The sequence below is a fragment of the Ornithodoros turicata genome, chromosome 3, assembly GCF_037126465.1.
Source record: "Ornithodoros turicata isolate Travis chromosome 3, ASM3712646v1, whole genome shotgun sequence".
Taxonomy (NCBI): domain Eukaryota; kingdom Metazoa; phylum Arthropoda; class Arachnida; order Ixodida; family Argasidae; genus Ornithodoros; species Ornithodoros turicata.
The window spans coordinates 26,357,088-26,374,255 of record NC_088203.1 but is presented as its reverse complement, the minus strand read 5'-3'; the positions used below and the strand labels follow the sequence as shown (position 1 = coordinate 26,374,255).

Here is a 17,168-nt window from a genome sequence, read left to right as displayed (position 1 = left end):
AGGCCAGTGAAATACGAAGCAATTGGGATGTATTCGAAATATTTCCGCTTTTGAGGATTCCAGTAACCGAGGGCTCAGTAAGAAAAGCCACGAACGGCCTGGTGGCTAGATCTTTCTTTGTTTTCTTTTGATTTATGTGTCGAGATTGCCTCGCGTCTCCGACTCTAGTCCATTGATCGCTTGATTGACTGAAAAAAGTACGGTAAGTGACGGTCCCGACAATGTTGGGACATGATTACTCCAGGACACGTGAATAGAAAAGAAAGTAGGAAACAGAACAAATGCGACCCCAAGATGTCCAAGAGACATAACAAAGAACAAGCAGGCATCAACTAATAAATGAGTCCAGTTAACGAGACAATAGTTCAAATGGCCGTAGACCAAATACACCAGCGGCCCTGAACGCACTACACGACGTACCCTCTTCTTAGGACAGTAGCCGAGAAACGCGGTGACTCCAGAGGTCACATCGCGTCTAGAAGGGAACGAACGAACGAACGAACGAACGAACGAACGAACGAACGAACGAACGAACGAACGAACGAACGAACGAACGAACGAACGAACGAACGAACGAACGAACGAACGAACGAACGAACGAACGAACGAACGAACGAACGAACGAACGAACGAACGAACGAACGAACGAACGAACGAACGAACGAACGAACGAACGAACGAACGAACGAACGAACGAACGAACGAACGAACGAACGAACGAACGAACGAACGAACGAACGAACGAACGAACGAACGAACGAACGAACGAACGAACGAACGAACGAACGAACGAACGAACGAACGAACGAACGAACGAACGAACGAACGAACGAACGAACGAACGAACGAACGAACGAACGAACGAACGAACGAACGAACGAACGAACTCGATCTCCCCCATTCGGTCTTCGATTTCCCATACCCATTTTCTGTGATAACGCTTCCCCTCCCCCTCAAGGCAGACAACGGTATATGGGAAAGCTCACATAGAAATTAGAGAGCTCGTAGTGCATCGTATTCTATCGCCTCTTTTGTCCTCTTCAAAGCGTGCATAGTTGTTGCACCACAGACAGAGGCACCTCGGTCACACCGGACCGACGCGACACTGACACAGCGCCGACGCCGACGGAAGACAGACATTGTCACCATACTTTGTGTTGCCCAACATAGCTGTCACACTGCGCCGTCCGACAGCGACAGGACACAAGTCGACAAAATCTCGCTTCAGTACGACAGAGTTGGATGACAAAATCGGCAGGCAGACAGTATCTGACAACATATCGTCAGCGATTTGATCGTTGCTCGAAATATATCACCGTATACTACACGAAAAGTTCTTATTTTTCTAGGATAGTTGATTCCATGTGCCGTGGACGATTCAGAAACGACATTAAACGGTAGAAGCATATGAATTTATTTAACAACAAGCAAACATTTTACAAGGTTTCGTACATAGCTTAGGTACGGGACTTGCCGGGAACCCGATCATTGAGTAATCCAGTCATACACTTGTTTCAGTAGCATAATTTATAAAAAAAAACACAAAAAACACTGTACCAGTTGTGCGGGATCATGAAATATTGCAACAAACTCACGTGTAACACTCTCAACTACGGCTGAGTTCAACCGTGGTCGACTCAACCGTGGTTGAAAGCGGCAGTGTAACTAGGGTATAAGACGGAAGAAATGGAACTTGTGGTCAGAATACACTTGCGGGAAAAGCAAAGGAGTCCAATTGTTCAGAAGTTCACCCTTGGGGTGCGTCGTCGGGTGGAGTTGTGAAGCATACATGTGAGTTATGGTGGTGGCGGTGGTGACGAAAAACTGGCTTGCCGTTGTTGGCCTCACGTATGTGGACTGCGTCATGACTGTAGCCAGGATGAGATGAGATGGTGTGATAACAGAAGAGTTATGAAGTCACTACTCGGAGCACTGCTGACGAATCGCAAAACAGAGGGGGGTCAATGAAGGCACACAACACATATGACAGCTGGCACAATCTCACTTCACATAACGCAAACACGAAGCGCCCAATACGCCACGGGAAGCGCATTGCAAGGCCGCCCAAGGCCAACCAAAGCAGGGGAGACACAGCGACAGGACATGTGATACATCTGTGTCTGTGTTTGCCCCGAGGCTCGTGACAATGACCATCTTCAGGACGATTGATCATCTAATTGAAAATTGACCGTAACTAAAGCAGGTTTATTTCGGTAAAATATACTGCTTGCTAATGAGAGGCCGTAAACAATGCGAATTGGGCGTATTTTTGCAAAAAGGCTTATTGCAGGACGCCATGTTGGTAGAAGGGACAACGCAGCATCTCACAGTCATTCAATGTGCCTGGCTTGTTTCTCAGGAGGGCCCACCGACATAGGGATGTTCGTGTGTGTCGGCCGTCTTTTGTATGTTCGCGGACACGATGTCTCTGGATGTCAGCCAACAGATTGTGTCATTTGTCGGCCCAGTGTGACACCGCCAAGCTGCCTTGTGACTGTGTCAAGGAATACCGAAATTTAGAGACGTTCGTACAGTCAAGTGATTTTGAGACAGATGTCGTTATTTGCAAGTTCTGCCGTACAACAGCAAGCATTTTGCAATGCAGATTCTCATTACTATTTTTGGGAGTATGCCGTTTCACAACGTCGCTTTTTCTCCGTATCTCGAATTGGAACTCAGTCGTAAAAAATAAACGACGTAAACCTTCAAACATGCCAAAAAATAAACGATGAAAACTCAGAACTTTGCTAAGACTTATGTTATGAGGCCAGTGAACAGCATGTGAACACAAACCAACGTACCTCTTGCTTCTCGATGCGCCCATTCTTTCACTGTCACGTTTTTTTTATTTCTTTTTCAGGAACAGCAAGTGGACCATATCTAGCCATGGCAAAAGTAATTTTCTAGAGAGCACAGCGCGACGAAAATTAAGAAAGAAATTCGTGGACGGGTGCAGTAGTTCCCGTGATAGTTATCACGTCAACAACGGTAAGTTTTAATATAGGTAGAGGGAGACGCAACGACGCGTCTAAGAATGTCACGTCATTCGCATGAAAGGACCAGAGCGATTAGCTTATCGCGTTTTCAAGAACTTTATCGCGAATTTTGTCCGGTGTATAAAAACCTGCTCATGTAATAGCTGGCGCCAGAACACGAGTTCGTTGGTGGTTGCCGCCCACACGAATTTTAGTTCCTTTGTTAGACTAGTTCGTGTGAAAGTACTCAGGTTACACGGACTGTTAAGCGATGTCGCTTTCCGGAACAAATGTAAGTGCAACGTCGTTTAATATTTTGTGAGGCAGCTATGAAAGGACTGACGCACATGAACGTGCTCCCCCCTCCTTTGTTGATGCGAATGCGTGCCTTTGCCAATGATGTTGTCGGTAAAAAAAAGGGCGTTATACCAGGGCACAATCGGATACCAGCAACGTTATGTCAGCCACTCCAAAGGAATCAGGCGACTGACTTATCGCGTTTTCGGGAACGTTATCGTGAAACTTGTATGTTCTCCCCAAACTCCCTATTTGCTGCGGGATCTCCACGTCTCGGAGTGACATCAGCGTCGCTGATTCAGGCATTAGCTCGCTGTCTACCCCCAAGCAGCACACTGTACTGAAAGTCGGGTGCGATAGGGGTGGACGGTACGTGTCTTATCAATGTTTTTTAGTTTCACGAGTCTGTTCAAGGATCTTTCCACCTACCCGTCCACCCCTATTGCACTCGACTTTCAGTACATTGTGCTGCTTGGGCTTCGTTCCCCTCAAGCTCAAGGTGATGCTTCCCACTTCAACGTTACACCAGCTCGCTTGTGTATACTGTCCTGGCCACTGTTAAACAATCTCCCGTTTCGAGTCAATCAAAGACTTCTCTCTCTCTCTCGGTACCGTTCAGCTACGAGCAAAAGCGCATGTTTAACAACACGCCACAGCCAAACCCTAAAAGTTTATAGAGTGTGCAGGCCTGTACTGCTCCTTTAAATAAACAACAAACGAAACACTTTGATTGTTCCTTTTCAGCCTCTTACGACTGAAGAGGTTCGAAATACCACCGATCGTATCCGGATGCCACAAGTTTCAATCAAGCCAGAACTCTATCATGAAGGGAACACTGTTCGACACGCCCTCAATATCTTAGACCTGCGATTTCTGAATCGCGCATTCAAAGAAGATGACGGAAGTCAACAGTTCCTGGATATCGGTTGTGCGACCGGTGACTTCACACGAGACGTCCTTCTGGAAATGTGCAAGCCCTACAAACGTTTTGTTGGCGTCGATATCTCCCACGATATGATAAGCTACGCTCGACAACATTCGTCACATCCTAAGGTGGAATACGAAGTTCTGGATATCTGTGGCGACATGTCCAAGTTCATTGAGAAGTACGGCAGGTTTAGGCGGGTCTATTCATTTTATACGCTAAACTCGGTGGAGGACCAAGTGAAAGCGATGAGGAATGTAGCTGACCTGATGACAGTCGACGGTGAATGCCTGGTGAAGTTTGTTGGGAAGACACAGGCCTGGGATGCCTGGAGAACGCTTGCTAGAACGCAGCGCTGGAGCTCGTACGCGGCGGTAAGTCTATGGCTTGTTTTGTTTAAAGTATTCGTTTTATTTTGTTTAATGTCCTCCAAAAGCGCCGCCTGCTCAGATCACCGGCCAGCAGTGGCTATGTGGGGCATTCTGCAATTTTCACAGCTGTATGTCACCCATCATTTTACGCAACTGTCTACAAACAGGCACTGAGCTGATTATAATTTTGTAACTGCGGTGACATATTGCAGGGAAACAATTTGACGCCTGTGGTCACGGGACTATTCATCTAGCAGGCGATGAAAATTTTTTCTTTCATTGAAGACTATAGCAGGATGGGAAAAGGCCCAATGCTCGACGATACCTTTATTTTGGAGACATTTTTATTCAAATACTTTTTCAACACCGGAAGTGATGGAAACCAGAGACAAAAACCCACTGTAACTTCGCTTTAGTGTTACGTCGTGCAGGTAAGGTACGATATTCATTGCATTCTTGTCCAACAGCGCTTAGCCTTGTTGTGGTCCACCCTAGGGACGGGGCGATTCGAACAGTTCACGGTCGAGCGATGCGCAAGACTTAGTGCTCGCACGTCTCTTCGCAGAATGGGCTGGAGTCCTGAACCGGATCAGTGGTGTCCTCAGTAGCTTCGCTAGTGTTTCCGGCACATACTACTATTCTCAACGCCGACGAAGTTTCTTGACATTCGTGCAAGCGGGCCCTGGTGTTAGCACAAGCACACAGATGGATGTTAGTTTCCGTATAGCCTTATTGGTCTTTCCGAGCAGGGCATGCATGCAAGAACGTTGAGAAAACTTCTAAGTGACGACCTTTTCCATGCTTTATGAAACAGCGTCGCGAGGACAGTACAGAGTGTCCGAGAAGCTACCGAAACTAGGAGGGCACCGCTGAGGAGTGCCCTCAACATTCGTGCAAGTGGTCCCGGTTGTTCCCCCAAAGGAAAATGCGCTTGCTCTTGACGCGACAGCTGATGTTCTGCTGGCGTTTTTCCGGGTAGCACAAACCCCCATTATGTTGACGTGGTGTTGTCCCCTACACCCATGGCGTAATAGAGCAGCCAAGTAACCGTCGAGGAACTTCTTCCCTCGCAGATCCTTGAAGGCAGCATACCGCGAAGCCACTATGCGGAAGACCAACGCCTTTACATTGAAACGGTGGTCCAACAATCTGGTTTGAGACCACACACATGTGAAGCACTGCGGAGTGAGGTTAAAGTGCCCGTGCAAGCTTTTAAAGGTAACATTCTTACTTCCGATACGCATCTAGCTTCTTCGTGACCTTATGATCTTCAGAGTTATCCTGAGTGCAAACTATTATCGCTGCATGTTTTAATTTTTCCTATCTTTTATTGCGCCTATATTGATTATTTACCGCCGTTATGGTAAGACGAGCCATGTTTTCACCTCACCAGGAGCCCGATCTTCAACTTGTTCACTCGCGTTAAAAGCATCACTTCGGCCGGTGATTCGCCACGAGTTCTTGCGCCAGCCTACCAAAACGGCCTTTGAGCGCGCGAACTTTAAATATAACAATCGCTATGTGAAATGAAAGAAGTCTCTGTAAAGGTTAACCAGCTGTATAGGGCTCTAACCCACATCTTCTGGATTGCCGGCGCCGGGTTGTAGTCCTACAGCCTGCTAGCCTTTCCAGTGACTTCTTTCTTAGGCACTTGAGGCTTAGTGTGTTGCCCTGTCTTCCAGCCTCATAACATCACTTTTTCATATCGTGCTGTGTGAAAATTCAAGACTGGGGCCCAGGGCTGTATGTCGCATTAGCAAGGCATTGTGCGCGTGTGTTCCTCAATGTTCCTCAATCTCAAACAGGTATTTTTTAGTAACTCCCATAACGCCCCCAAAGATCTTGCAACATCCTATAGCCCCCCCCCCCCCCAAAAAAAAAAAAAAAAAAAAAAAAAAACTCACGAAGGCCGGCAGATACGGGTGTTACGTAACTCTGAGATTAGGGTTCCACGGGCATTCCTGGTCTCAAGGTCACGTTAACCAGACCCGATTTTTACAGTATTCGTGGAACTGCTTCAAACATGTACCCATTGCAACGATATTCATTCGTTTCGACTTTTGTGCTCTTTCATCCTCAGAAATGTTTAGGGCGTTGCTGCCGGTATCGAACGACATGAGCCACGAAGACAAGGAGGACCTTTTGGACGACTTTGTCGAGGAAATGGTGGCGACCTGCGGAAGTGAATCCAAGGACAGCATTAATTTCTTAACGACGCACTACTTCGTTCACGCCTCTAAGTGCGGCGATTAGGTTTTCCAGAGAGATATGTGTTATAAGATTATGATAAGATTATGTATTACATTTTATTCGATTGTACACGACATACGCTGATGACTTTTATGCGGCATTTTAAATAAATGAACAACCCTTTTTACAGTTGGTGCCTTATCTATGTTCTTCGGTAGTCTGCAAATACCCATTCAGGCGACGGAAACCCGCCGCGAAGCAACTGTGGCTATGAGGGAGTGTAGGTGTGGACAGATGCAGAGAGGATAGCAGGAAGGAGTGGGAGGGTTAGTGTGCGTCTTCGGCCGACTTCAGGGGAACTGTGCCGACATCCGCCCGGAAGGCCTATACTGGAAATATCCACGGAAAACGTGAGACTTCGCACTCTGGAGGGATTCGCACCCACCACCTCTATCTTCAGCTGACCTTGGAGATGCTGTGCCGTATTGAGCTGCTGTTGAACAGTGGGACTGCGGAGCCTGGGTTGCTGATATGCGCAGAGAACACTATAATATTGGAGGCGAGAACAATACAGAAACTGGTCAGGTGAAGATAAGGGGAGATCGCACACCCAAAATGGAAGGAAATCAATTTCTAAGGAACCAACCTTCGGCAACACCTGCTACCCGCCGTCAACGCAGTCGTGGTTCACTCGTACAGCCGGAATGGAATCATTCGGCGAAATTACATTTTATTCCCTGCAGCCGTAAATGTTCTGCATGCCGTTGATGGCAAAGGCGCGTCTCGCCCTACATTTGGCAGTACAGACGAGAAAAGGTGGCGCTTCTGTAGTTGGCCCCGGAGGATCGGTTGGTGACGCGTTCCCTTTCTGACAGGAAGGTTATGGGCTCGAATTCTGCCGCAGGGCGCAAACAGCTCAGTGGTGCACTATACAGACCTGTTTTGATCTGCAGGTTTCAGCGTATATGCTAAGGAAGCTTCGGATCATTACTTTTCCGGCACAAGTTAAAGGAACATCGAAAGCACTGGGAACATACATCTTTGTAATGCGTCATATGAGCATTCTACCTTCAGGAACCGTCACGCAAAATATTTCAATTGGGAAGAGCGAATGCACTGAGAAAATTGCTTTGCTTTGCAAGAGCGCGCAATGGCGCCGACCTCGCCGAACCGCTCCTCGTGACGTCAGAAGGCTGAGCGATTTTCATTGGCCACCGAGAATCATCTGCTAGCGAGAGCGACCAGTCGAGACGCGAGAAGAGCGGCGCGGCAAAAAGAAAGATAGAAAAAAGAAGGCGCTCACCTCAGTATTGGGAACGGTCGTATTGTCAATGCACGTGACGTTGCACACTTGCAGCCGAGGGGAGCAGGTCTCCCGAAAGGGCGATTGAAAGCAGTCGTGCGCTTCAGGGGGGGGGGGGATTTATTGGCAGAAAAAAAGGAAAATAAAATAACAGGGGAAAGGTCAGCCATGCAGTACTCCGGCTTGCTATTCCCTATAGGCCTGTGCAAAATAAACCATATGTTAGCCCACCGACATTCGTTTGATGACGTGGAGTGTGCGCGTTAGCTAGAACACGACAGACATGAGGTGTCCTATTCAAATGCCAGATTAGAGTTACCGGGAGATCGTAAGCTTTTACGGACGAGGCCCCTTGGTTAAATCATCTTAATAAGTTACTGTTTTTTTTTGTCTGCTCAAAGACAACGTAGGTGTCATTGTAAAACGTGAAAACTCATTTCTGTCGTCTGTTATTTCAAAGCTAGAACCACGATGCTTCGCATACTTGTTGCCGTCTAGCAAAGGACATGTGAACGTCTTGTCTGTGCCCTAGATAAAGGTATCTGAAGTGAACATCGATATTACACGGCTAACAAGCAAAGCTGTAGAGACATGTTTATCTTTTGAATTTCACCTGCGCGACTTTCACTTCCTGCGACCTAACAAGAATAACATCTCCATTTAAGATTGCCATTTAGAACTACCTTTTGGTCTTGTTGATGAATCATTGTAAAGGTAAAGGCGCTAAAACGAAACGGGACGTAAAACAGTTCGGTGTCTGTGTTTCGTCCCTTCCCGTTTTAAGGCTTTAACCTACACCAATTAATATTGCGATGTGTTCGCTCTCGAGCGCTGCTCAACGTCTCGCTTTCAAAAGAAAACTACGAAAAAATGTGCACACGGGAGGCCGCTCAACTAGGGAGTAGTTTGCCCGTCGGTCACTAGCTGTGTGGCAGTGTGTGCCACCTGTCCAGTGACAGGTGGCTTGCAAGCAGATGGGGGTATAGGTTGACACCAGACAGACAGACGGCGCTGCAGTCACACGCGAAACCGAAGCATCACGCGCCCGAAAACCGAGCGATATGATCATCATACCCCGTGTTTTGATAATTTTCTGTATCCCAGCTGTTTTCTTTTATTTGCTTGAAAGCATTAGGGAATAGCAAGCCCACACCGTGGCTAACCTTTCCCTTCCCTTTTTTCTTACTTTGCATTAAACTTATTCCCCCCCGTGTATGTGGCGCCACTACAGTGGACGGCCGGTTCGCGTGGATTCCGCTTCGACTGGGCAGGCATTGAAGTATACGTATAGGAGGCTGTGAACAGGCCTATACAAAAAAAAAAAAAAAAAAAAAAAAAAGTAGAGAAAAGAAATAGACCTAAAAAAGTCATAAATAAATAAATAAAAAAAAACAAGAAGAAAAAATGAAACCGGGGAGCCCAGGAGGCCTGTATCACGCACAAAGCGGAGCAGCAATTAGCACGGTCCGTGTCGAAGGGGTCGAAACGTCCAGCGCTGCAGCGAAGTGGTGACACTACTGACATAAAACGACTTCTATCAACAACTCTATTAAGTGACAGCGAGTCATCTTTCACTAGTACTGGACCGGCGGCCAGTAAAAAGACAAAAATGGTGAGCCTCTCCACAAGCAATGATGAACATTCAGCTTAAAAGTACAGGTTTCATTTTCTGCCTTTTCATGGCTTTAGGATCCTAACACTGAATGTGCAGGGTTTTAAAAACCCGGCGAAGCAGCACTCGGTATTGTAAATGGAGCGTTCTGAAAATTGTGACATTGTACTGCTGCAAGAGACTAACTTTTCAAAGACGGCTGATATACGCGACTTTGAAAGGCGTAATAATGTGAAAGCTTTTTTTTTCTCTAGCGAGTAAGCGATCGCAAGGTGTCGGTGCGGTTGTTCTTAGTCAGGCCGTATTAGGCACATGCTCTTTCCGTAGCGATACTGAGGGTTGTGTTATTTGCCTTGATTTTCTTTATGGTGGGGAAAAGATCCGTGTTATTAATATCTATGGGCCAGCTAGGCATGGCGGAGCGAACAGTTTCTTTCGTGACTTAGATGTGTTTATGCTTGATTCTTCGCCTATTATTCTGGCGGGGGACTTTAACTGTGTGCTTGACCCCCACAAAGACGCACGTGGGCCAGGAGCTCCGCGGCCTGCATGGCATGCTAAGGAATTGCGAAAATTAGTAAGGCAGTTTCGCATGGTAGACGTATGGGATGTTAAACACCCCAATTCGTTTGGCTATACATGGTCTCGGGCTCCTCTTTCTCGAGGCTCGATAGAGCATATGTATCTGAAGGGATGGTTGGAAAAGTGGCCGACTGCAAGGTGCTGAGCTTCCCTCGGTATATGGGCCACGTGTCGGACCATCTACCTCTAGTGTTTGAACTACAGGGATTCCGAACAGGCAACACTCGGAGCAAATTATGGCGCCTAGATGTGACGTTGCTGCGAGAACCTGAAGCAGTCGAGTCAGTATCTCATGCAATACAGGAATCGATAAGTGTTCTCGGGCCAACCGTGGCTCAATGGGATGACCTGAAAACAAAGTGGGCAAAAGCCTGCGTCACAGCGGGTCAAGAAAAGAAAGATAAATACATCAGACAACTTCAAAGGATTAAGAAGTACATAGCAATTATACGACGTGGTGGAGCTGCTACGCTTCTTGCACAGGATAATCTCAATGATCTTCGTCAACAATATGGCAGAGTGCTTAAATTTCTTACGCAGACAGCCGGTATTGTGCGGAACAAGAACAGTCCTGTGCAAGATGCAGAAGTACTGCGATATGTACGAAATCCCATGCACTCCCCTCTGTAATGCCCAACGGGCCTTGAGGGTAAAATAAATAAATAAATAAGTAAATAAATAATGATATACAGAGGAGCCCGGGACAGCGAATTGAAGCGGCTCGTTTGAGTGATGGCTCTGCAACTGACGATCCAACCGAGGTAGTAGAGCAGTTTCGGAAGTTCTACGGGAGATCCTGCTGACATCCGAACGCAGAGGACAGTGGCCTCTGAGTGAGGCAAGAAAATTCTGTACTGGCCTTCCACAAGTGCCAGAAGATTTGAAAGAGGCTCTTACTAGCAGAGTAACGTTAGTTGAGGTCCATGAGGCTATAAACGCTATGAAGGTGGGCTCTGCTCCTGGCCCTGACGGGCTCCCAGTAGACTTTTTCAAGGTGTTCTGGCCAGTGCTTGGCCATAAACTAGTGTCGTTGTTTAATGAAATACTAATGACAGAGAGCACCCCTGCCTCGTTTAAAAAATGTCGTATCATATTACTACCTAAATAGAAATCTAGTGATAAGGCAGACCCGAGTAGCTGGAGACCGATAACGCTCTTAAATGCGGACGGGAAGATACTAAGCACCGTTTTGTCTCGTCGTCTACGCAATGTGTTGCCATATATTATCAGTCCATTGCAGACGTGGTCGCAGCATCTTCCACTCCCTAACGTTATTTAAGGATTTGCTGGCGTATGCCTGCACACGGGGCTTATCGGGGGCAGTTTTGTCACTGGACCAATCCAAAGCATTCGACAGGATAGAACATGATTACCTGTTTTTTGTCATGGAGTGCTTTGGATTTCCGCTACAATTTGTTGATTGGTTCAAATGCCTTTATTGTAACTTAGAATCGGAACTCCGCATCAATGGCGAGATTGCACGCACTTTCCCAGTTTCAAGAGGGGTAAGGCAAGAGTGTCCTCTTTCCCCAATGTTGTTTGTGATTGCACTTGAGCCCTTTATCCGGCAAGTTGTACATAATGTAAATATTGTTGGTTTTCCTGTTCCTTGGTCCAGGTGATGTTAAGGTTTCAGCGTATGCTGATGACATTGTTCTCTTTTTACGCGGTGCAGAAAGTGTAGCAGCAGCATTAGACACTTTCAAAACTTATGGTGAACTTTCTGGAGCGGCTTTGAATATGAACAAATCCAAAGCTTTGCCAGTGAACGGTTTCTCAGAGCAACTTCCACAATATATTGGCTACACAGACGTAGTCAATATACTCGGAATAAAGTTCACTCAGGCAGGTGCTGCCCTGGGGAACTGGACAACTGCTGTGGAAACACTGGAACGCCAGATGGAAACTGCGAGTCATTTTGAGCTCTCTTATCATGACCGTGCGTATCTAATTAAATGCGTATTTTGCAGTAAACTGTGGTATGCTGCAAGGATAATAACTCCTCCGGCGAAGATCGTTGCGAAGGTGAATACTTTAACTTTAACTTTAAGGTCTTTAACTTCTTCTGGAAGAACCAGAAACACCTATTATCGCGCGATGTGTTGAGGAGGCCAAAAGCAGAGGGTGGGTGGAGCCTTCCATGTGTGAAGACATACAGTTCTCTGTTTGCATTGAGGAACACTTTAGGTATATTAAACCAAGTGGATTCACCGGCGCGCCCTCTGGTCATGTACTGGCTGGGACCAGGACGCAGGACACTTGTACCCAGGGGTCTTGGCAATATGTATCCTACAGCAGAAAATCCACCAGAGTTTTATAAAGGGGCTATCAGGCAATATAAGCTTGTACAAGATCACCTTCCGGATACAGATGTAGAAAAAGTTCAAGTATTCCTAATTTGCGAGGCTCTATGCTCTCAAGAAGGGCTACCACTGTCACGTCCTCGCACAGCGGTAGACGGGACCCGATTGCACTGCCGCGGGGGTTGCGGACTTTCACTGGAAAGCCTGCTGGGGTATACTTCCAACAAAAGATCGGCTGGTCAAATGGGGAACTACAAGGAATTCTACTTGCCCTAATTGTGGTGCAAATGAAACAAATACACATGTTCTACATGAGTGTGTTGTAGTGTCGACATTGTGGACTTTAGTGCGCCGGCGCTTCGCGGTAAGGCGTAACGTTGCAGTGAGCGCTCGCAGTAATTTTGGCCAACTAATCAAAATAATTGTGTCATTCGTACTCTGGAAGTTCCGATGTCGGGCTGTAGCTCAGAATCGCCGTATTCGAGCAATGCATCCGAGACTTACCCTTGTTATGTGTTTGCTCCGTGATTACCTTGAGCACCGCCTCTTTTCGCTAAGGGAGCAGGAATTCCTGCGTCAGTGGTCCAATCGGTATAGTATATGCGTAAAGTATGGGCGCGTTGCTCTGAGGAACCTGGTTTTCTAACAAGGGATTCAGATTATGTAAATAGTGTAAATAATCACAACCAAGTTTCAGTCGAATTTTGCCTGATATGTGTACATACGAATGGTAGAATGTACATACTTTCAGCAGTGTGACATTCTTGTAACGATAGTTCACACGCAGAACATTTACGTTGTTATGGTGTTACTTACAAGCAAAGTGTAACTTTAGAAGTAACTTGTGTACTTAGATAATTATGTTAAATAAAATATTCTGATCAGCTCGGTCCACGGGGCCAAGGAGTGTTGCGTGGAAAACGTCCGTCCGTCCGTGCGCTCCACGAAAACGAGTTACACTCGTATAGTTTTTGTGCGGGATGTGCGTGCCAGGGCTTGTAATCCTAATTTTGTCGAATTTTGTCGAATTTTGTTTAATCGACATCTTTGTTCTCGAGTGTTTCCATGCTCCTTTAAAGAACCTCAGGTGGTCGAAATTATCCGCAGTCCCACCTTGCGGCGCGTGCAGCATGTGACCAAGCAAATATAAACTGACTAGCGTAAGGTGTAAATCTACTCCCAATTAATATCATTCATCGGCGAAAGTATACCGCCGCTTGTGGGGGTGTTTTTTCGCTGCATAAAACAATGAGTTATCGTTAGCATTATTATACCTATAGAGAAAGTGATTCAAATCACGCAAGACAGAAAATTGGGGTAGTCGGTAGGGACTCTCACTGCCAAAAAACACCTGGGAAAAGGCTCGCAGAAAGATCAGCTCATTCACGACTCATATGATGTGAAACAAAAATGAACACAGAATTACAGGAAACAGATACCTTAACATATAGGAAAGAACGATAATATTCCTTGATGTAATTGACAACTCGAGACCTTAGGCTGGGCGTTCACACGGACCGACAACAGCAATTATATTTTGACGACGAAGTGGGGGAGCCACTAGTCGCGTAAGAGATTGGCTACTTGGGTACGTGTTCGAAGAGGTTGAAAATACCCATCAAATCCCACAAAGTGAGAAAATTGCTTTATTTCACAATTGATTGTCTGTACTATGTCGGAATACCATTGTCATCCTGAATGTCAGGTAGCAGTCTACGCCAAAAGCAATTATGCAAAAAAAGTAAACAATGGTTTACAACGTCAGGCATTTTGCCAAAAATATTGCTCGTTTTCGTGTAATTTGTTAAATAATTGCGCGGTGCACAGTACAGAGTGGCTTTATGGAAGTTTTAGATTGTTCTTGTGCTCAGACAATGGGGGGAGCGAAGGTAGCCATTTCGTGTGCGAATGAGTTGCGGCGATCTCATTACGCGGAAAAGGTTACTCAGACAAATGTCATTAAATATATCCGTATAGCACGCCACGAATAACATTCAGACTTAACTCATTACGCACTTAATGTCATTTTTCGTACCCGTGTTGCAGGGCTATATCGACCAGGTTCAAGACGGTGCCGTCTCCGCGTTTACACGTACCGGCTCTGTAACTCCACCCACAGACAACCCTACGGCAAGCGGAGTCTATGGGTCCAAATCCAAATGATGGTGCTTTTGGTTTTTCAACTGCCATTATTCAACCCCAAGTCAGTTTATTTCGCAGAAGATCACCAGTATTTCCAGAAAATGCCTATTGATATGCTTATGTGGCGTAAGTACACAGTCTAGTGTGTTCTAGAGCACATTCTTCTCCATTGCCCACACTCCCAATCTTCCCGAACCGTACTCTCTGCATCGCACAACGAGCTAGACTTCCGCCCCCCCTCTCTCATAAAATTGTTTGGTCCCTGTCCACATCCAGCACACCAACGCTCTGAGTAGTAGGACATCAGACTGTATAAGAACATCCTTTTTGTAATCCAATAGAAGCCTACACTCTTAAACCCGTACCTTTTATTGTAACTTTTAGAAACATGTAACTTCTGTATAGACGTAGATTTCGAGATTTCTTATAGGTTACACCACTGTAACGTATATTTAGAGGTTAAAAGCGACCAAGGTCATGTCTTTACAACACGAATAGAAGTTACATCTCGGAAAAAACAAAAACAGCTTGTTGTAACTTATAAATGTACCCTCTACTCCGACACTGTAACTTCTAAGCGAAATCTCCAACGATAATCTCTTTGTTAGTTTCTTATCGTTTGTTTTCCTTTTGTTTTTCAGCATAATGCCGCGTTTCAGCCTCCCATTCGAGACGACAGTTGCGAATCTACGCTGTTATTTTTTTATCTGTTTCAGCGTCACCTATACGTCAACTACATGTTATCAATGCTGTATGAACACAGATTATAAGTTCGCAGTCTGAAATACAGATAGTATGTTTCTTTTTAAAGGGTGGAAAACAATTGTCAATGCCGCAACCACCAAGATTTCCGATTTCGCTGCGTAGCCGAGCCTGGTCTAGGTCTATCCACACTGAGAGCGGTTTCCTTGAAACGCTTAACGCTCGTCGTCCGTCCGTTAACAAGTGTAATCTGTTTTAATCAGTGGTTTTCCTCGCGTTTATCATAGTATCGTCAGGAACACCGGAAAAGCTAGATGTCGCTAGCAAACAAGTATATTTTCGGTCTTCTGAGGGGAAAGTGTAGTGAGTGCGAAGATTGCAAAGAATATATAACCGAAAACGAACGTCACCACCGCAGCCCTAATTCACACACTTCATACACTGGGTAAGTGTACATTTTGTGCTAGGTACGTGCGTTATTTTGATAGCAAGAGCTCTTAGCGCATGTTTGTTGTGATTATGGCAAGCGTTTTGCGGCCCTGCATATGAACGCCACTTACGCTTGCTACTTTTCTGCTCTTACTTGGTCGCCAAGTCAATACACCGGCGTGCATTTTGTGAGCTGCGGATATATGCATCGAGATATATAATTCGCAGCTTCCTACTTGTTGTATTCTTACGATATTCTAAGACTCAGTCGCGGAGTGAACGCCTTCCCGCATTTATGCTGATTTGTACCTTGTGCTTTGTACGGATTTGAATGGTTCCGTAAATGTTACTCTCATTGCCCAAACTTTTGTTCCCAGGATCCCACATGCAGGTTCACATACCGTCACCAGCGCAATGCAGTACCTCACAAACTCGTCCCAGAGCGCCTCCAATGCTGATAACGCAGTAATGTAGTGTCTCCTGCGTTACTGTACACTCATATTCCTCAAGGTTGTGTGCGTTTTATGTAATACTGTATTGCCATTTGCGCTCGCCTCTGCAACACGAATGTGGAATAAATTTTTTTCTGCTGCAATTCTCCATTTCGTTGGGTGTGTTCAGCTTAACAAACATAGGTCAGTTGTTTTGACTCGCTAGCTTCTTCGCACTTTTATGCATTGCTTCTCACTTAGAAGATAGTTCTTTTTTCCACATACATGGTAAAGCGACCATGGTTTCTCCTCACATCAGAATCGCACTTGTGCACAATGTGTCACCTCTCGACAGACTTCTGTTTTTGTAATATACATATGTTCAAGATCTCCTTTTCTGCTGGTTCATTTTGGTACCTTGGTGTGTTCTGTAAATGTCTGTCGATATCCCACGCACAGGGTGTTTGTTTTTATTCGCATCACACCAGCGCTAATTTGACAGATGGGTTATGTTAATTTTCGCAAATTAACCCATCCGTAGTTACAAACATTTCCGACATTTCCTGACGCATGTGTTTGTAACTACGGATCGACTAATTAGCAAAAATTCACATACCCCACCTGCCAAATGAGCGCTACTCTGTTGCGAATAAAAATGAACATCCTGTATAAAAAGCCGCACGTTGGCGTAACCTTTACGGGCAGGTGCTGGATTGAAGGCCGTAACCTCTAATTAGTGGGTTTCCTTGTAACTTTTATAAAAGGGGTCGCTCAGAGGGTACCTGGTAGCTTCTGAAATAGAGGGTAAAATATTGCGATTTTTTACCCTTTACTAAAGGGTACGGAGTTAAGAGTGTATGCTAATCAAGTTCTAAGAAAAAATCCAGTTGTAATCCAACATAAGCC

At 45.8% G+C, this 17,168-nt stretch overlaps 1 protein-coding gene and 1 long non-coding RNA gene across 2 annotated transcripts; both read left to right on the top strand.

Moving 5' to 3' along the window:
* The first annotated feature begins 3,130 nt into the window (after positions 1-3,130).
* Positions 3,131-6,947, top strand: LOC135390097 (juvenile hormone acid O-methyltransferase-like). Its single transcript, XM_064620104.1, has 4 exons — positions 3,131-3,267; positions 4,017-4,571; positions 5,642-5,786; positions 6,649-6,947. The coding sequence occupies exons 1-4, from the start codon at positions 3,247-3,249 to the stop codon at positions 6,819-6,821; spliced, it is 894 nt and encodes a 297-aa protein (XP_064476174.1). The 5' UTR covers positions 3,131-3,246; the 3' UTR covers positions 6,822-6,947.
* On the top strand, positions 4,579-5,616 carry LOC135390098 (uncharacterized). Its single transcript, XR_010421706.1, has 4 exons — positions 4,579-4,696; positions 4,781-4,999; positions 5,064-5,279; positions 5,383-5,616. It is a non-coding gene; the product is annotated as an uncharacterized LOC135390098 (long non-coding RNA).
* Positions 6,948-17,168: the final 10,221 nt, after the last annotated feature.